This window comes from Uloborus diversus, chromosome 6 (assembly GCF_026930045.1).
Source record: "Uloborus diversus isolate 005 chromosome 6, Udiv.v.3.1, whole genome shotgun sequence".
NCBI lineage: Eukaryota > Metazoa > Arthropoda > Arachnida > Araneae > Uloboridae > Uloborus > Uloborus diversus.
Window position 1 is genome coordinate 28,034,412 of NC_072736.1, and position 21,345 is coordinate 28,055,756.

The 21,345-nt window shown below is 36.1% G+C and overlaps 1 protein-coding gene across 1 annotated transcript; it reads right to left on the reverse strand.

Moving 5' to 3' along the window:
• Positions 1-325: 325 nt before the first annotated feature.
• On the reverse strand, positions 326-21,125 carry LOC129224480 (probable H/ACA ribonucleoprotein complex subunit 1). Its single transcript, XM_054858931.1, has 4 exons — positions 21,008-21,125; positions 7,176-7,465; positions 4,676-5,076; positions 326-1,256 (listed from the first exon to the last, which is right to left on the reverse strand). The coding sequence occupies exons 2-4, from the start codon at positions 7,458-7,460 to the stop codon at positions 986-988; spliced, it is 957 nt and encodes a 318-aa protein (XP_054714906.1). The 5' UTR covers positions 7,461-7,465; positions 21,008-21,125; the 3' UTR covers positions 326-985.
• Between the last annotated feature and the right edge of the window lie 220 nt (positions 21,126-21,345).

Sequence of the window (21,345 nt, forward strand, 5' to 3'; positions counted from 1 at the left end):
AAACTCCGGTAGATAGCGTTCATTGTTGATCTTTTTTTCGTTTCTTCATTCCCTTGAAATGACACAGTCTTACCAGTAAAACAGTTAAGTGACCGGATCGAGTTCACCCTTGTCACAATAAAACCTTTCCCTGCATGTTAAGCATTAACAAAACACATTATCAAATTATCATGCCGTGGTGCGAGTTTCATTGCTGATGACGTCAGGAGCGTTACTCGATCATTGACTGATATATATGAGGATGTGTAAAATATGTATTCGACAGAAACAAGACACAGAAAGTATAAATAATACAACAAGATTTATTAACATCTCATGAGAAAGGTGTCCCACGCTACAAAACAATTAGATGACTTGGACACAAAAAAGAGGAAGAGTGAACACAACCGAAGCGATTTTTCAGATACTATGTACAGGCGGCAAAAATGGAGGGAAGGTTTTTATGTACAGGGGGATGTTACCATACTACTCTACCAGATAGCAGCATTTTAGACGAAGTACGATTGTGAGAATTTTGATGTAATTTTACATTCTAAAGATGTTTCCTTTTTGAAATGCAGTTGTTATTCGGGGACAAGAATTTTAAAGAGAGTGGGAAGTGGGTAAATGTTGTAATTTTGAATCAGTCATTCTTTTGAAAAAGAAATCAGTTTTAGAAAGTCTTACGGTTTTCGTAAACAAAGCACGGGAAGTTTTTGAGTTATATCCAGGAAAAGATATTACTAAAATTCCCTGTTGCCTACGAAATTAAAACGGATCATTTGTCTGGTATACATTTTGCGTAGGAGAGTTGATTCAGATTATCTTGGAATAGTTTGATAACATCAAATTAAAAGTAGAGATCTGCTTCAGTAAAAAAGTAAGAAATTGAGTGTATACACAGCAAGCCGTGATGACCATATCTACAAAAGTCCATGTCTCGATGTTTTCGTTTGTTTTTTCCCCAAGGACGGCGAGATGAGTTTAGTTGTCCTCTGAGCACCGTTTACCAACCTCCGTGTCCGTATTCATTTCCTCCACCACCATATCCTCCGTCGCCACCGCCATATCCTCCTTCTTCGTGTCCTCCTCCGTATCCGCCGTCACTTCCTCCATATCCTCCATCTCCTCCATGTCCGCCTCCGCCATATCCGCCTCCACCTCCACTGCTGTATCCACCTCCACCTCCGCTGCTGTATCCGCCACCGTGTCCGCCACCTCCGTATCCGCCGTCACCACCGCCATATCCACCTTCGCTGTGAGCCTTGACGTAGACACTGCGAGAGAGCAAATCATTTATTCTCTTTCACGTAAGTTTTATTTGACAAGCAAAAAATAAAGAAGTTATACAACTTAACAGTTGCATGACTGGTTGAAGAAATATTACACAGGGAGTTTCAGCACTCTTGGTAAATAATTTAGGAGGTGTTATAAGAGATGATATGGAGCCAGGGCCCGATTAAAATATCGGGAGGTCCAAAGCCAAACACTATTTTGGGGTCTCCTTTAGTCAAACCTTACAATTTTAGCCATTGGCTAAAACAATTTTAATCCATTTGGGGGCCCATAGAAAGCGTGGGCCCTAGATCACGGCCTATTTGGCTTATACAGTAATCAGGCCCTGCGTGGAGCAAAAATCACAACACAGGTTCTTGGTCTATCTCCAATTTTTCTCCAGTTATTTGAGGTAGACTAAAAAATGTCTAAATCTTTAAGTAATATCTATGTAGTTGGGCTAAAGTCCTCAACAATCACTTGATTGGCCCCTAACTTCTACCGGATTGGATGGCGGAACAGTCCTTACATTTTTGTTACTAAAAAAGTTCTACCAAAGTTTTTACAAAATGTTCCCGCAAAAGAATGTGCTTAAATACAATTGTAAGTGGTCAGGAACATTTCAGATTCAATCGGTAGCGTTATTAGCCGTACAAACACAGCAATCAACAAAATTTGAAATTTTTTTTAAAATTGCTGATCCCTATATTTGTCTTATTGATATTATTACAGTAATGCAAAGAGTATGCATTTTATTGAGACACTCTGTATGTAATCTGCACAACATTTACTAATTTCTGTAGGTGTAGAAATATATTCAAAGTTAGTATAATGTAAAACTTCTTCTATTTTTAATACACTTTTTTTACGCTGATACGTAAAATATTAATAATTAAAGTGTTGGGTTGAGAAATGAGTGTTTATACTTATTTATCCTAAAATGGCGGCATCCAGTTGGAAAAACATATTCGAAGAATATTTTAAATCAGAAGAATGTTTTAAATATGTGACGTAACAATTTGGTCTTTCGGCTTAAGTTTCTGAATTGTGTTCGTTGTTTTGTGCAATCTGTTTATTTATTACCGCTGAACAAAACGTCTCACAAAATTATCAGGGCTGTTGGTATCTAGGATCGATACCAACGACAAAAAGACCCACCGAGTACAAGTGGGATACGTGCTTGTTAAATATGTTGACTTGAAAATCCTGTGGACAGTCACAAAGCAGTTTACCATAGGCAAAGGGGACGGGAAAACACTTCTTTTCCCTTCAGCCTCATAGCAAAAATATGAAAGTGGATGTGGCTGGTGATGCCATCTCCCGATGGTTAAGTCAGGTATCGTTGTTTTATGTTAGGGACAACAATGGCCTTCCTACTAGTACCTCTTTTTAAAAATAGCATCAATTTAGTGGTGTTGAAAAAGTGAATGCTAAAACGACAAAGTGCTCACTAACTTTGAAAAAACAAAAAACCCTTGGATGCCGTTATTGATAAATCCGAACTCATTTTTATTTAAAAACATGCATTTCATTTTACGATCGTATAAGGTAGTTTATTTATATTGTATCCACATCACTTTTCTAACAATTGTCTTCACATAAAGTACGGTAAACATATCCATCTAGTTTAAATAATATTATAGCTATGAGCTATATTACTCTCATTGTGGGATAGGACACAGCGTATATTTATTCTGAAATATTTCCTGATTTGACCAAACGTGAAGATAACAGATCTTGTGATAAAAATTTGTTGTAAAACACTATATCTAAATCGTTGACGTTTATGGAACGTTGCAATTGATGTTGTACGCAACAACAGTTGTTTTCAGCACCGATACACTGACGAGGCTTGTTTTTCTTCTATCCAATTAACTGAAAAAAAAGGGGGTCATGAAAATCTATTTGTGGTCATGAACTGGAACCTGACAGGCCATTCAATTAAGAGATTTCGAACGCATAGATCACACAAAACTCTCGCAGGACACTTCCTTTCGGCCTTGACTGGACCGTGGGAAAGCAAAAGGGGGCACTCACGTGTCCATCCGTAAAAATTCAATTAAGTTGTCTGCGCAATGGAGCCTCTCTGGAATCATGCCCCGTTGCCACACCACCGGCCCGGAGAACTAAATTGCAAATAAATCGGGTCTGATGATTACGACAAGAAGAGGGATATGTCGTGCCGATCGCTCTGTTTCCGTGACGATCGCTTGGGTGGGTTCCTGGAACGACAGTTGAGTGAAAGATTCCTGAGGATTCAATGTTGCAAACGAGAGGGTTACTTGAAGGACACTGTGTCCACGTGATATTCTGTGTTTTCATAGAGGGCGCAATTTAGAAAACACTCGATGACAAAGTTGCTGCCGTTGTTTCTAATGTAGCTGCGTGTTGGCTTCTCACCATTTGCGCACTTAGTGCATCCCACACGGACTGGCAATTATTTTTTTCATATGGCACCATAATCGGTGGACGCCATTACTACTTGAGAATACTGACGTCCAGTTTTCCACCCTCAGGGCTCTGATTGATATGTGAATTTCACATGAAATTTAATTTAGCCTTGAACGTTCAGGTCAAATATATGCTCAAGGAATTTTCAACATGTCGCATAACTGTACGGCAAAGACTCTGACGGTTTTCTGCATATTGAAAATTTCTTGACTTGGACCGATTTTTAAACTGTAAGGGATCAACCACTATGGCGCCCTAAGAGCTAGACACAAAGTAAAATCCTTCATAGTGCCCTGTAATGCAATGCAATTGATTATGGGGGGGGGGGGGGAAATTAACATTGGTGCCGCACAAACTGCTAACTTTATTTCATATATCAGTTTCGGGTCTACAAGAAATTCTTTTTTCAGTGACAGAAAGTTTTGAGCTTCTGAACCCCTCTTCGTTGTTGTTGTTTAGCGCCAGAAAGCTGAAGATTTTTTTGTTTAGGAACGAAACACGTACGCGAAGTGTAATTCGCTAATTGATCAGCACACACAACGTTGATTTCCCATAAATAGTTCTAGAATGTTTAACTTTACTTCTTACTGAATCTATTTTCATATCATTATGATGGTTTAATTTAGTACTAAAAACAAATAACCACACAACGTCCACCGAAAGATTGCGGTTAAATATCGCAGAGGAAGAAAGCTTTTTTTCATTCTAGTGCGATATAAAGTGCTTGTCATTTAAAATAAATATCACTACAGGGTTCAATAGAACACTGTTTACTTTTATGGTATACCTCTTGTTAATAAAATGATAGAAAATGTCGTATTTAAAAAAAATACGAAAATTTCTTTTACGTGTCAGTTCTACAGTTCACACCTGCACAAAATGACTCTATAAAGAGATTTTTCTAGATAAATGTAACCCAGGGACAAAGTATAGTGTCTGCGGAACATTTAAAAGTAAAAGTGTTACTTACGGTACGTGCAGGACGACGGGTTTCTTGACTAGTGTCTCCTTGTAGACAGGAACCTTGACGGGCACTGGGTAGGGTTTGGGCACCTTGATGATCTTGTGTACGGGTACGGGTACGTACTTAGGTACCTTTATGTGGACGGGAACTGGCACTGGTTTGGGAACGTGCACGGTCTTGTAGATTGGCACTGGTTCCGGTTTGTAGACGGGAACTGGTACTCCTACGGGCACGTGCTTGGGCACATGGATGATCTTGTGCACGGGCACAGTCTTGGGGATGGTGATGATTTTGGGGATGGTCTTGTACACGGGTACCTTTACTGGTACTGGTACATGATGAGGTACGTGCACTGGTTTGGGCACTGGATAGTACTTGGGTACTGGTACTGGTTTAGGGATGGCAACCTGCGATGCAATGGGAGAGTATTCATAAATGAGCATTATTGACATCAATAACAAATATATAGATTTCTGCAAAACACTAAAATTGGAGAAAGACGATTTTCACAGGTGATTCACCGGAAATATTCGGCCTTTCGCCATTGGCTTTGGTGTGTGATTGTTGACATTCACCGGCTAAACTCAATATTTACCAGATTTCGAACTTTTACAGTCACATGTATATGTATATACTTCGCTTTGCGCATACGCCGTTGTTAACCTTCAAATCACGTTGCATATAAGAGCATGGTTTTTCAGTTCTCAATAAAAAGTGACTATCTCACAACTAGCAACCGTTTCTCGAAAAATATAGTCAACAAATCTTATTAATTCATTATACATGGAGTTTTTATATATTTCACGCACTGTGTGTAGTTGGACAAACAACCGTTAGTTAAAATTCGATCAGATAGAACGAAGGGGGTCACACGTACAATAATCTATTTTGAGCTTTTTTCATTCCATTTGTACGAAATGTCCTTTTCAACGATGCGCCTCTTTAGGAGCTAATACCTCATGCCGAATGTGTTTGTTCAAAATGGTATTTAAAAATAACAAGATTGCCCCAGAATTGATTGAAAATCATAAGCAGCAGATTGTTGATGTGATTGTGATGTTGATTCTGATTGATGTGATTGTGATCTAGCTACAGAATGACAAAGGCTGATAACGATATGATGTATCATTATCAATCGATTTTATTCAACTTAATCTTTGATTGAACGAAAATAGAGTGTAGTAACGATAGAAATTAAGCGAAGTATTTTTTTGTTAGGACTTGTTACACGGCAGTGCTGTGCTTTTTTTAAAAATCGGTTTACGTAAAAAAGGAAAAAATATATATTTTTAAATTATCATTTTGTTGGCGATAGCGTGGAGTATGTTTCCCACATTTTATGTATCCGTTAGTAAGTACCGGATAGATTTGGAGACCTAAGTCTATTCGGTACTAGCCTAAAATTTAGAAATGTGTCGACTAATGAAGGGTGGTAAGAACTTTATCATAGCCATTTAAATTTGATGAATTTGGGAGGAAGATATTTCATTCAATTTTATAATTGCTATACACACGCTCCGACGCATACACAGATATATGCATATACTATAAGTGCAATGATAAATATATGATATCTTCCGATGAAATAAGCACCAGAATTTAAACCAATAACTTTTAGTCTTCAGCTATATGAGAAACTTTAGAGGGAAATGTTTAGGGATACCAGAAGAATAGGTGCCAACAATGGGGGGGGGGGGAGGGCTAGTTGAAGTATTAGAATGCTGTGGAAAGGTAAAGGATCAAGCACGAAAAAACCGTCAAATTCCAACTTTCACATTGTTAGTATAGACGCCAAAACACGTTTCTTTATATATCTCAAAAATTCAACCCTGCTGATACTGCTCTTTACATTCCTTCGGCAGTACTAGACTGCCTTTTAGTAACATTAAAATGCGCCACGTTGTTATAAGAACATTACTTGCAACTACTTTAGATATCAGGTCCCGTCTTCACAGTATTCTCGCAAAAATAATTTATAATTTACCTGTAATTTAGTGAATCTGTAAAACAAAAGTTTTGCGCGTTTAGTTCTGTATTCAATGGCTCAACAGCCTCAACGGGTCAGACGAAGACCAAACCCTTGGGTCTAAAGTTCGGGACAAAAACATTGAGACTTTCTCCCAATTTTCTGGAGATACTGGAACGCATCTTTCAAGATGAGTTTTAGAAATGTTTACCCCGCTTTTGTCAATAGGACAGGAGAAAACCTGGAAGACAGCACGATAAAATTTGACCAGTTTGAACCAACCTGTCGCAAGAACCAGGTAATTTCCTACTTTTCCAAAAACATTGACTGCAACAGCGACACTGAACCCCAGAATGTTCCAGTTCAGAGAATAGTTCTTCAGATTTTATTCATGTGATTTGTTTGTATGGCATCGACTCCGTCCACTGACGACGTTCAGTTTATTAAGTTCTATTGATTTGATCAAGGAGGGGGAGGAGGAAGGATACTTATACTAAGCACCTTTACATATAGGAGCAAAACAATATATAAGTTTCTTACCTTGTGGTATACAGGAACGTCTTTGTGTATGACATGGACAATTGGTTCTTTGTAGTGGTGTTCATAACCTCCTCCTCCACCACCATAAGATTCTCCACCTCCGTACGAGTCGCCACCACCGTGTCCACCGCCATAATCTCCGCCGCCGTAACCTCCTTCGTCTCCACCACCGTAACCACCTTCATCACCACCGCCATATCCACCATCTCCTCCACCGCCATAGTCTCCTCTGGCTATCGTGCCCATCAACAAGAGGGCTAGGGCCAGGGCCGACAAGTTCGCCATGGTCTCTGGAAAGAAAAAACGGAGAGTTAGGTAACTTTGTAGTTTTTATAACAACAAAATTAAGTGCAGAGTCCGCTCAAAATAAGAAAAAGAAAAACAGTTTGTCATAAACAAGCCCGATATATCCAACAGTGTGATAAAGCTGACGTCATTTCGCGCGATTAGGTTGGAAATTCTATGAACCGGCTTACAGCCGAGAGTAGGGATTTCGGTCAACACCCATTTACATAGCAATAAGGAGCAGGTTCGAAATTTTACCCACAATGGTCAGAATTTTTCCTTTAGCATGAAGAATTCTCTTATCTCAGTTCAAAAATACAGTGTGATTCTGGAAGATGAAGCTTGACCTTAATAATGTTACTTCTTTTTGCGAAGATGATAAAAAAAAAAAATAGATGTGTTATTGGCATGACTTTGAGTTGAAATACCTACCCAAGACTACTACAAAGGTAATCCAGCCTAACTCAGCACGAGTAACCAAAAATATATACCTATTTTCTAACTCCTTCAGAAAGCATTTGTTCTGTAGAAAATAAATATGCTATATGTGTCCTCCAAACTGCGTTTGTATTTCTTTTCCCGGTTACTTTGCCTAAAAATGTATATATTTGGGACATGAATTTAAATTTTTGCTACAGGATATTTATTTTCTAAGAAATGTAAGCTGTATTAGACTTCTGAAACACGTTCCCATTTGACTCGCGGAATGAATAAATTTGTGAATGCACTGCACTTTCACCTTTTCCTGAATAAGCACATATCGTTTTTCATCTCATCCTCGTCAGTTGGATGAAACTCGATTCCGAATACCAAATAGAACAGATTTCGCTAGTTATCAAAAATAGAAATCATTTACGATTGCACTGCAAACGATTTTGCTGTAATAATCTTCATCTCGCGGGTGAAGGTTGAGAACATTCCCTGGAGATATTACCGCAGGGGCCGTTGTACCACTTTCTCGTGGGGTCATCGCATCAGCCGATCGCAAAAGTGGGAAGGAAAGTGGCGGGAAAAGAGCCCCGGGCCTCCCAGCTCCGAAACAATCACCGATGATCGCATTCTGTCAGGTATTTTTTTTCTTCTTCTTTTCCTCCTCAGAAGCATCCCTAGATCTGGGTTAGGGGATTCTCGAATGTGGATCGGCACACGCGGCCGAGCGTTCGATGGCCCCGATTCGAGGGGAGGACGAACACTTGCTGCAGCAGACGATCGGAGGAGAGGGAGATGGAAAAAAATTCTTCCAATATCTCCAGGAATTGGGGCTGTTGTTGTGTTGCAGGCTTTCGCTCTCTCTCTCTTCTTGTGGGCAAAATGGAATGGGAGCATTAAATGGCCCGTAACGCGCACGCTCCGATGGGTGTTTGTTCTCTGCAAGGGCTTCTTTAAATGCGAAATTTTAAAGGTTTTCTAGCGAGCACGCGCTCAAGTTAATTTATTTTACTGCCTTCGTTTATTGCCGTGGGCGTATTGTCCTATGGTTGCATCTTGAGAGCAATTTGTTCACCATGGCGAATCTTTCGGTTCCGCATTTTCCGGAACTGCCTTGGTTTTGGACAATACTCCATCACACGATGCCTTCAAAATAATAATAATAAAAAATAAATGAATAAAAAATAAAATAAAATAAAATAAAAATGAATAAAAATTAATTTGAATTCTGAAATTTTGAATTAAAATTATGTGTTTCGCAATCACGAGTTGCGACAGGACCCTACTCACTGGAGTTATTGTTTCTAGAAACGGCTCCTGTCGCCGAAAGCCTACCCTTCCTCTTGGGCGGTTACGTGTGTAATAGTTCCGTGTGTGTGTAGGTTTGTGTGAGTGCGTCGACCTGTGTGTATGCACGTAGGCGTCTGTGTGAATGTGTCTGCAGGCGCGTGTGTGTGTATGCGGTTGGGTGTGTTAGGACATGAACGCCTCCGACCAGGAGAAACGGATTCCAGGGTACAGTGCTTAGGACCCGAGGAGCCGTGCCTGCAGAGGACGGTGGGCGGTGATGCTATAGAGGCCCCTATTCCAAGCTGAAAAATCAGTATGACGCCAAGGACAATCAAATGAGAACAATATGCAATCGTGATTGCTCAATAAGTATAATAAAATAAGTAAATAAATAAGTAAAAAATAAAAATAAAATAAATCGAAAACAAAAGAATAAAAGCAAACGAGCCTTCGTTTGGCGATAGTTGATTTCTTTGCGATAGCTAGTGTTCTCCTCAATAGGTGTGATATATAAGGGCAAGTTGTTAGAGTTGTTTCATAAATGAAGCATTTGGAAGGCATATTAATTAAAGCACAATCATTGCAACAAAATTTACAATGCCTTTTCCCAGCCATGTTCTGGGACTGTACTGAAACTAAGCTCATTTTTAATAGGAATACTTCCACGGAAAGCATCGGAGCCTAAACCAGAAGAATTGCAAGTATTTCCGATGAAGGAAGGTACAATAACCATGTGGTAGCAATAAATTCTCTTGTAGTGATGCCACCCAAAACAAATTTAGTACCGCGGAAGTATTTGAATTGATATCAGGTTTACGGCAATAAATTAAGAAGCTAAGTCATATCATGGACCTGAATACAGAATCAAAACTAAAATTAAAAGAACTGAAAGTACTTCTGATGAAGCAAGACATTATTCTCCGTGGTATCTATAAACTTTCTTGTAGTAATACCACTAAAACTAAGATTAGTACCACGGAAAGTATCGGAATAGGACCTGAACGCAGTGGAATTAATTTATCATAGGAATACTACTGAGGAGAGCATCTGGAAAAAAAAAAAAAAAATCTGCACCAAAGAATGGGCAAAGGGGCAAACAAAGAATTTTGCTTTTAGTTCTGTACTGGCCACTTCAAATTGAAAATCATCGATTCTAAATCAGAAGTACTGTGACTTTTTAATTTAGTACAGATGTGACTTTTTCAAGTGTTTCTTCTTGGTGTACCACATTAAAAATACCAGGGCTACGGAAAGCACTGGAACAAAAAATCAGGAGTACAGCTACAAGTAAAGAGTTGATTTTCCGAAATTATTCTGAAGGACTGAACAATAACGGACCAAGTTGACTAATTATTCAAATAATATCCCTATTTCTCTCAGGGTTTGATAGTCAGCATCGGAAATATATCCTCGATAAATGTATCGTTAGGGGAGTCAACAAGAAAATAAGGGCTTAGTTAAAAAGGGATGTACTCAGTTCAAACGAAAATTTTCAGTATTAAGTCTAGATAAACTGTGAAAGAAAATGGTGCACCAGTAATCTAATATGTTGAAATTCTACCGATCCATTCAAACTAAATATGAAAAAAAAAAAGTTTGAGAGAACTTAGTTACACATTGAAAATGTGTTTCAATTGTTTTGTTAGTCAGAAACACCCCTTAAGCGCCCTATCCAATTATCCGAACATTCTGAGATGAAACACAGCTACAGGAGCGCCCTGATGGGAGGTCGCGGTGACCTTCTAAAAATTTCCTTATTCGTCAAATTCTGTCTGATGATCGGAAAAATTTGGAGTTGTATTCGACAAAATTATCATGATTCGGCAATATTTGGCAAAATTATCACCATTCGACTAAATTTGGAGTTCCATTCGGCAAAATTATCATCATTCTGCAACATTTGGAGTTTCATTCGGCAAACTGAGAATTTCCGCCCTCCCAAAAATTTACACAGCTAAACTCATGGATGAAGGAATATCGGTAAAGTGGTCATCCCTCTAGCAGTCCAACTGGGCTTGAAAGTTGAGAGAAGCAACTTTTCCTCCCTCTGGCGCTGCTTGTGTGAGATGCCCAAGAAGATGGAAAACCCACACCCGAAACAGACCGTAACGTACATTGGTGAACTCTTTGGACTCGATCACAGATGAGAAATAGGATTTGGAGAAATGCTTTTGTTTCAACGAAAGCTCAATGTTGTTTGAACGAATTGAACTTCAATTGCGTCGTGATTAGTATAGAGTAGACAACAAACGTATGGCACGAACTGCAATGATTATTTTTTACTTGTTTCGGAGTGTTGCAAGGAACAATAACTGAAGAGTAAAGAAAAATAGTTGTATGAAAAAATTGCGAATGCGGTTTTTCAAGAACAGGGTCATAAATTAATTTTCGGGAAATATTTTAGCACAACTGCTAGAAACAGCTATAGCCTTTTTATATATAGCTAGATACTGCTATAGATGAAAAGGAAACCATGTAGGGTGGGGAGTCATGGCACAAACTGCATTATTAATATATTTAGAGAGTGAATTTAAGGATTCTTAGTTTATATTTTAATGGGTTTCATTTGGAGTAAGGGTTTGCTCCGTAGAATTTGAGCAGACACATGGAAGGGTGAGAACACTTCTAAAAGTTGACACTTTTAAGTCAACAAGCTGAAATAAATTGATTTTTTTTAAAATCTAGTTTTTTAAAAATACGTAGTGTTTCTAAAAACATTAACTGAATTTGAAGTGAACATCACAGCTGAATCTTTCTTAAATAATATAAAATGTGTAGGCGGAATTCTAAATAATTTAAACTAATCAAAAACATTTTAAGGAAGGACGATGGTTTAACTTTGAAATTTATTTTAAAAAGTGTTTAAATTTGCAATACATACAGGGAAAATTAGAAAAATATTTTGTTGTACTATTTTTGGTTTGAAGTGAGACAAATATATTTTCTGAATCTTTGGTTTTACGCGAAAAACTTAAGTAGACTATATCAGTATCCTTTACAAATGAACGCGACGCGTATCTCATTAATAATTCTTTATATATTTTTGTCTTTTCCTCGATTTCGATTGATAATGTTATTTACTAGATTTATTAGTGTTCAATACGACATTCAGAACTTTTCAACATAAATAGCTTCATTTTTTCTCATTGTTTAAGAAATGTACCGTTGTTTATGATTGCCAAAAATAAACAAAGATGAAGAAAAAAAAGAAAGAGAAAAGTGAAAGTAAATAAAGTGGAGTGCAAATGGTAAATGTAAAAACAAATAAATAAAATAAATAAATAAATTTTAACAAAAAATGAATAAAAAATTCTGAAATAAAATTTTTTTCAAAAATGATTTCGCCCTTAAATTGAAATGGGTTTATTACATTTCCTGTCATACGTCACCATTTTTTCTCATCAGTTACAGAAATAGTTCCTGCTCCAAAATTTAATAAGTAAGCTCATATTTCGTGAATATTCGATTGAGATAAAGATTTAACGATTGTAGCGGATGGCAAAAAAGGATTAAAAGTTTAATATTTCATTGAATTTATCAAATCGAAATCTTTTAAGCTGGGCGTAATTCGGAAACAAGTTCAGCAAACAACTGTTTTGCGGCTTCTTTGTCTCGAGGAAACCTTTTTATCTTTGCAGAAAGTTATGAAAACAATGACATTTTTTTTGCTCTTAGGATGAGATTTATAGAATAAAGAACAAGTTCAAATAGTTTCGAAACAGCTTTATCCAACATTTCTCCAACCTTTCTTATTATTTTTGTTTATTAACTTTGTATTATCTTGAATTTTAAATATTTTTCCTTTGATGTTCTACTCAATAAATAAGTCATCATGTTTATAGCCTAACAACATTCTTTAAAATATTAAATGAAATCATAAATCTAAAAAATATGCGAACATTGTAAGAGATAGTTTGTTTTAAAGTATGAAAAGATATTTTAAAATGTTTGTGTTAAGTTGCAAATTGACTACTGCGAAAAATTTGAGTAGTAAGGCTCTTTTCAAACAATTAATTGATGTGGAGACCAATTAATATAGTCTTATCATTACGTTTATAATCTTTTAGTTTTTGACCCTTATATTTTGCAGAGGTTCCTATTCATACATCTGAAAGTTTTGGACAGAATGAAAATCGAAAAAAAAAAAAAAAAAAAGGGTGGGGGGTGGGGGTGGGGTACTTTTGGGCAATGTCAACTTTTCTCGCCAAGTAGAGAAACAGATAGTAATTCAACGGTGGCGTGCAAAGAATCTTCATTTGCAAGAACACACGATAAAACACCGCGTGATCCCAAATCACAAATTCACTTATAGCAACATCAATTAGCAACTTTTCCTTTATAATAGCAAAAGATTACTTTCAGATAATCAATGAAACTGGAACATACATTCAGTTCATTGATTTATTATAGGAATATTTACTCTTTTGAGTAATTTTAAATTTCACCTTGTTTGGTTTTGTGGTAGCAAATTTATCTCCCCCCCCCTCTAAACTTAGAGGCTTCCTATTTATCCCGGTGATGTGACAGAAATGCGCATAAGGAGTAGGTGACTTCACGTGTCAAAAACTAAGTTGAAGCTCCAAAATAATAGCGGAAGAGTCCAACTTCCTCAAGGAAAAAATAAAGGCATTTCGTTGTAGTAAATTCTGTCACATTGATGGTTTGGCGACGACTTTTATGACCCACAAATGATCTTCCTCTTTCCTGTTTATAAACACTAACTGGGTGATTTCCCCCTCCCCCGGCAAATCATTAAATTGCTTTAGAACGATGTCCACTATGCTAACTTATAATTAAATGCAAGAGTGCTTTTTTTTTGTTTTTGAGTAATCAATTATTGCTTATTGCTCTCGTTTGACCGATGTTGATGTTAGGGTTGAAATTAAGCAATTTGTTTCGTTTTACTTCCCCCTCTCCTAACAAACCGTCAAATTGCTTTAGAACGGTGTCCATTACGCTAACTTACAATTAAATGCAAGGTTTTGTTCTTTTTTTAAGCAATCAATAATTGTTTATTGCTCTCGGTTGATCGTAATTGATGTTAGTGTTACTCTACATTTGCTCATCTTCAATATCCAAAAAAAATTGCTTTAGAACAATGTCCACTACGCTAACTTACAATTAAATGCAAGGTTTTGTTCTTTTTTTTAAGCAATCAATAATTGCTTATTGCTCTCTGTTGATCGTGAATGATGTTAGTGTTACTCTACATTTGCTCATCTTCAATATCCAAAAGTATATATTTCTTGACATGAAAAGTTTACATACAGTTGTCAAACATGAACAGATTAGCTCATTTATTGTTAAGAATGCCAGCTTCTTCACAAGTTTTAACCACGTAAAAGAAATGAATGCTTAAAATGCGTCATTAAGGTTAATTTTAATCATATAGGTTAACTTTACACCTCTTCAGATATATTTTAATATAAAAGTTTCAATGCCCTATTCTGTGAGAAAGGTAGAGCTTGAAAACGCCACTTTGCGATGATTTATGAAACTAGCCAAATAAGTAAAACATTTGAATTTGTCCGGGACACACGGATGTCTCATTGAATAAGTCATGTCCTACACACGTGGGTGGATCTTTGTTAGACCTCTTTCAGCAGCCATTGGCAACAGACTGCAGCGCCTCCTGTAATTTGTTTGAATTACGAATAATATCAGCTTTCTACTTTTTATTTTGCAAAATAAACTGGTAACATTTTACGCGTAAAAATACTAATTTCGTTTGCAATCATTCTATGCCATCTTAAAACTATACAGATTTGTAATCCATCGAGTTATGTATCAATTTAACTTATAGGAATAATTTTCATTTTGTGCTAAAGAAAGAAATAAAAAAGAAGAGAAAAGAAAAATGTCGATTTTTGATTTGAGTAAGAAGTGAAATAAAATGTTTAGGTAAAGAAATAGAGGTTTTAATTCATTCCGAAAAATCTTTTCAACTGTTAAACTTAAATAATCAAGCATGGAATATGGACATTTTGTTACATAAACTAAAGGTTATATTTCAACCACCAGCAGGCGTTGCTGTGGCAGTGATGCCAACACACGATTATGTCTTATATAGACACGGAAAATAGTATTTAAAATATTTATGAAATACGAATAACGATACAATACAATACTAAAATAATTTACGATGATTTAAAAACCGTTTCCTCTGTTCTTGCAGAGACGTATTTTAGGGATTCAAAGAACCCCTTCATCAATGGAAAAAGTTGTGAGCTTTAGAACGTATTGCTTCACTAAGTACTACTTACGTCTCGAAGTTCGTAACTTTTCACTTGTGAACGGGTTCTTTATAGCCCCGAAACACGTGCATTTTTAATACGGTTAACTCTAACTTCTTAAAGTACTGTATGCTTCAGATTCAGAATGCCAAACCACTTGTGAATTTATTGGAGGTTTATAGTTAAGTTTATAGATAGGCATGACTGTCGAAATTTGTTTGTTTATCACATTAAAAAAGTACTTTGTTTTAAAATGACACTTGTATGGTGACATTTATCAGTAGAAAAATGGTAACAGAATTAAACGAAAAAAATCGATACAAATGGTACTTTTTAGTATGGTAGCTTAAAATATGAGAAAATAGTTTGAACAATTAATATAATTCATTGAGTCATCAAAAAAGGCACAAAAACTATAACAATTGCAATAATAATTAGAGGATAAAGTTGTCTTACCGGGAAAAATAAATTTGTGAATAACCGTGATGAAGCATTGCGATGAAATCATCATGTTTCAATGCATGATTAAGGATTGTAATGCAGTTGGTGATGAATGAGTTCCTTCCGTTAAGAAATGGTAACTCATGCCTACTAATGCTCCAATACAAATGAAAGATTTTAATGACATCTGTGATTAATCAGCTCAATTCATCAGGAAATGTTTACTGTTGCCTATTAATGCTCGGATACAAATGTAAGATTGCAATGAAATCTGTGATTAATCAGCTCCATTCATCACAGAATGTTTACTGTTGCCTGTTATTACTCGAATACAAATGAAAGATTGTAATGAAATCTGTGATTAATCAGCTCAATTCACCAACAAATGTTTACTGTAGCCTATTAATATTCGAATACAAATGAAAGATTGTAATGAAATCGCTGATTAATCAGCTCTATCCATCTATAAGTAATCGATTTTTATGAATGTAAAGTAAAACAGTACCTTTGTGTCTAAAATAAATTAAAAAAAAAAAAAAAAAAAAAATCTGAGGTCGAAAAAGTAAAATTATTGCATACACGCTTTTGGGGTAACAATTAACTGCTTTTCTATGCAGAAGGCATGAGCTTACGCATGCATGAAAACACATCCAACGAAGATTGTAACCCTGAAACACGTGCATGCAATGATTGAGTTTTTGTGCCTTATTAACGGTGTTGCTAGCAATTTATTAATTTAGTAATTGACATTCCCTGTTCACATTACTGGATTTGTAAGGAAGAACATTTTAATTGTATTTCCAGTTTTCTTGACTTGTGAGGAAAATGAGTCTAAGCACTTTACATAATAAATAAATATTTTGGCACTCTTTGAAGTCAAAAGAGAGTTTGTGCACTAATATGTATATTATTGGCCTAGTGAATTAAATCAGTGGATTTTGAAATTAAGCTAAAATAAAGGATCTCAATATTTGTACGTTCTGCCAAAATAGTTCTTTAAAGAAATTAATTACAGTAAAATTGAAATCTTAAAAAAAATATATATATAGTTGCACAGCAAGCAATAAATAAGAAAAGAAATGTAAAAATTTCTAAACAAATATTTCTATAAAACAGATGATATTTTAGTTGCCGTGCAATCGATTTATTATAGGACTTACAAGACAATAACGAAACGTTTTCGCAACGAAATATATTTTATAAAATGGTAAAAGAAATATTTTACACGATTTGAGACGGTTTAAAATTCAATGGGGTTGTTTCCTTCAGTCAAAAGTAGTACTTTTAGTCACTGAAATTGATAGAATGAGTAAAAAAATAACACGGACGCAGAAAATACTTTCATTTCCCAACAGTTATTTTTTAATTAATTTTTTAAAATGTCCGATTTGAAAACAAGGCGTGGTCTTTATGACGTCACAAATGATGCACTATGGCGTATCTTTCTACCACGTTTCCACATTATGATCATAAAGAAGCGAATTAAAATTGCGCTCTATGCTTGCTATCAACCATATCGTTGCCAATACACGTGAGTAAAGATGCGAATTAAATATTTTTCTCCGTGAATGGCAGCACTGAATGGCATTTTATCATTTGTGATGTCACACGACAGAAACGTAAACAATAAAAGCGCACCGATTTGAGTAATTTTTTAAAAATATTAAACTTGAACAAATTATTTAAAAAATGGTCAAATTGTATATTTTTAAGCATGCTCTTTCAGAAAAAAAAATACTTTTAAAATTTTGGAAACGACCCCATCGCGAAACATTTTGCGCAATTTGTTATGAAATATTTTGTCAATTAATTATAAGACATTTTATGTGGTTGAAATACTAGACTTTACTAAGTTCGAGATCATCTCTGTAGAATTATGGGTTCATGGTGCATTCCCCCCCCCCCCTTTCCTTTGTTGACAGTAAATTTTTGCTTTGAGCGAGATTGTATAAAATGGGTGCCCCAGCCCTAAAACGATGCTCTAGTACCAAGTGCCAGGGTTTGAACCCTTAATTGTTGTCGCACCTCTTCCTATCATGTCCTAGTAGTGTGTCACTTAAAAAAGTGTAGGTCCTCCAGCGACACATAGGGGTACTTCATGTTTTACTGGATGAACCGAAAAGTGCATAAAAGATCAAAGCTTGGTCGTTAGTGTTAAATATTCTGTATATGGAGCTGGAAGGAAGGTGTGTGGAGCAATTTGTGTTTAATGTACTACAGTACTTCAAGCACAAGTACGAGACTAAAATACTACTTAATACGATGCGTTGTCTATTTTCGTAATATATTACGTATGCGATTTACTGGAGTTTGAAAGTGAAATTATGAAGCCTTTCATTGATCAAAACTGATATCGTGTGAAGAAGAGTTAAATTTTTTACATAATACATTTTTATTTGTGATTCGAACCATGTTGTTTCAGAATCGCGTGTACAGATTTTAATTTTAATAAAATGTTGCTGAAACATTGTTTATATGACGCATAGTTAAAAATTCATGGTTGAAAATATGATAGTTATAACTCTTGAAATATTTAAAATTATGTCCAAAACATATTTATAATTAAGAAAACTTCAATATTCGAGAGTGGTTTTGCTAACTTTGATTCGGTAGCTTTTTATGAGTTAGATATTAGCTCGGGTATTGGTCTAAACAAAGGATTATATATTATATGAATTTTTTATAATGTTTTAAAGGTGATTTTACCCAAAAAGTGTCTTAGCTTCTCTCCTGAATGGGAAAAACTTCACACGTAAAAACGTGTTCAAAGAGTAAAATGTGTTACGAGTATGGTTTTACATGAGACGACTTTTTTACTGCACAACGCAAAGTTGTTTTCCGTAGTAAAACTTGAATTTTAAATATATTACGTTGATTTTTTTTTTATTTTGTAAGTATGACCAGAAGACATAATAATGCGCGAGAGAAGACTAGGGGGGGGGGGGAGGAGGTGAGTGAAATTCATCAAAAGTGACTTGTTTTTAGTACATAATAAACGAAAACATTGGTAAATTACACTGAAAACCATGTATAAAATACAACGGCATCACTCAAAGATTTTTTTTTTCGTACACATTGTGGTAAAAGTGTGGTTACGAGTAATTTTAGCATAACTAGTACTCTGGAGTCGACGGGAACTTGATCGTATTTTAAGTAAAAGTTCGTGAATTTTTCTTTCTATTATTTACAAAACTGCTTTCTTGTTTTCAGTCAGGTATATAAGGAAAAGTACAAATAAAACATATTTTTTTGGAAAGGGGGACCGTGGCCCTCCATCATTATGGAAAGCAAAATATGCGTATTTGCTCAAATCAACAATTGCTAATTTCGTCAAATGAGTTACTGTATACAGTTGAAACTCTATAATGTATATTGTATTGATGTATAATTTTATTTCTTGGACTCATCTATTTAATATTAATCAGGTTTTTAATTTTGTCAGAATAAACAGAACACTAAAATGTAATAAAAAAAAGAAATAAAGAGGTAAAAGGTATAAAAAGGTGGGACTAGTTTTAAGTAAACGATATACGAAAACAGTACATAGACTCCAATTAGATTGTTATTAGACTACTAATGAAAAATTAGGAAGGACTGTTAAATTTAAACTTTCTCTGAATGTGTAAAGTAAAGTTCAAAGAGCTGTGACCTTGTTTTCATTTCCGATAGTGTATATATATTTTTCATAAGTGTGTGAGGCTTGAGGAACTAAATGACTGTTCACAACTGATAGATTCAACAGCAATAACTCGTCAAGCAATCACACAGGCTTTGAACAAACTTAAATGGCGCCACTCAATGATCTTATATGTGATTTTTCTCACTCTGGAAAGGTAAGTGTGAACGGGCCATGTGTGTGTAGAGAACCTATGTGACTGTGTGCAAAACATCGTGAGGAAAACACTTGAGCTTCAAACAAACTGAAATAGGACCACTCAGTGATCTTGTGTATGGTGTTTTCCATTGTGGAAAGTGGAATTTGAACGGTGATATTCTTTTTTTTCTGATTTCAGATGTTTACATTTTCGATAAAGCGAATGTATGAGTAGTGACGTAAAATGTGTGTGACTGATGTCTAAGCATTGTAACAAAATCACACGAGTTCCAAAGAAACGGAAAGTGGATCAGTGCCATATTTTTCATCGCAGAAAGTGAAATCCGAATAGTCGTATCCGTTTTTCTGTTTTCCGATAAAGTTTAAACTGTCGATTAAGGGAATGTGTGAGTAATGACTTAAAATGTGTGTGACTGTGCTCTCAAGACATAACTAAAACCTCATACGAGTTCCAAACAAACTGAAATTGGACCACTCAGTGATCTTATAAGTGAAATTTTCCATCGAGGAAGTGAAATCCGAATAGCGATATCCTTATTTGTGATTTTCGATTAATTTTGTTCACTGTCGACTAAGCGAATGTGTCTGTTTTCAAGACATCGTGAAAAACTCACACGAGTTCTAAACAAACTGAATTCAAGCCACTCAGTGATCTTGTTCGTTATACTCGTATTTTTCATCGTAGAAAGTGAAATCCAAATAGTGTTTCCCGTGTTTCTGATTTGCGATGAAGTTTAAATTTTCGATTAAGTGAATGTGTGAGTAGTGACTTTAAATGTGTCTGTTCTCAAGACATTGTTAAAAACTCACACGAGTTAAAAACAAATTGAAAAGGGACCACTCAGGGATCTTATACGTTATATTTCCCATCGTAGAAAGCGAAATCCAAATAGTGGTATCTGTGTTCCTGATTTCCGATAAAGTTTAAATTTTCGATTAAGTGAATGTGTGAGTTAAAATGTGTCTGTTCTCAAGACATCGTTAAAAACTCACACGAGTTCGAAACAAATTGGAATCGGAACACTAATGGATCTTATATGTTATATTTTCTATCGTAGAAAGTGAAATACAAACAGTGTTGTATTTCCTTCTGATTTCCGATGCTATTTACACTTCTCATTAAGCGGACGTGTGATTTTTGTGTATGACGGTCCAATTCTCATAATCCAAACGAGCACATTGAAGTAGATTGATATGGTTTCATGTGTAGAAGCGTATATTTTATGGAAAGTGAAATCCGCAAAACGTCCTTGTTTTTAATTTCCGATAATACTTTTCCGTTTGATGGAGAGAGAAAGTGACCGTTCGTAGTGGCTTACCTGTAAGGGTCGGTATCCCAGCTAGAGAAAGAAGCTGCTACAGGTGTGTGTATCCCTTGTCTGCTCGCTGTGAGGTGAGGACTTCCCGATCGCTCTCCGTTTAAGTACCTCGGCCCGGTTTCTAACCCTGACCTAGATGGCGGCCGATCCCGCCAGGGGGAGACACCGTCGGACTTCCTCCTTGCTCCCTTTCTTCCCCGTCGGTCGAGAAATGGAACGGCGATCGGAGCAAGCCCTACTTTCACCCCCTTCGGCCACCCCACTACAGGTGGCGATTGACATGGGTGCCCATCGAGTGGGGCATCCTGAGGGGCGTGAGCCCTTCCACGTGACTTCTG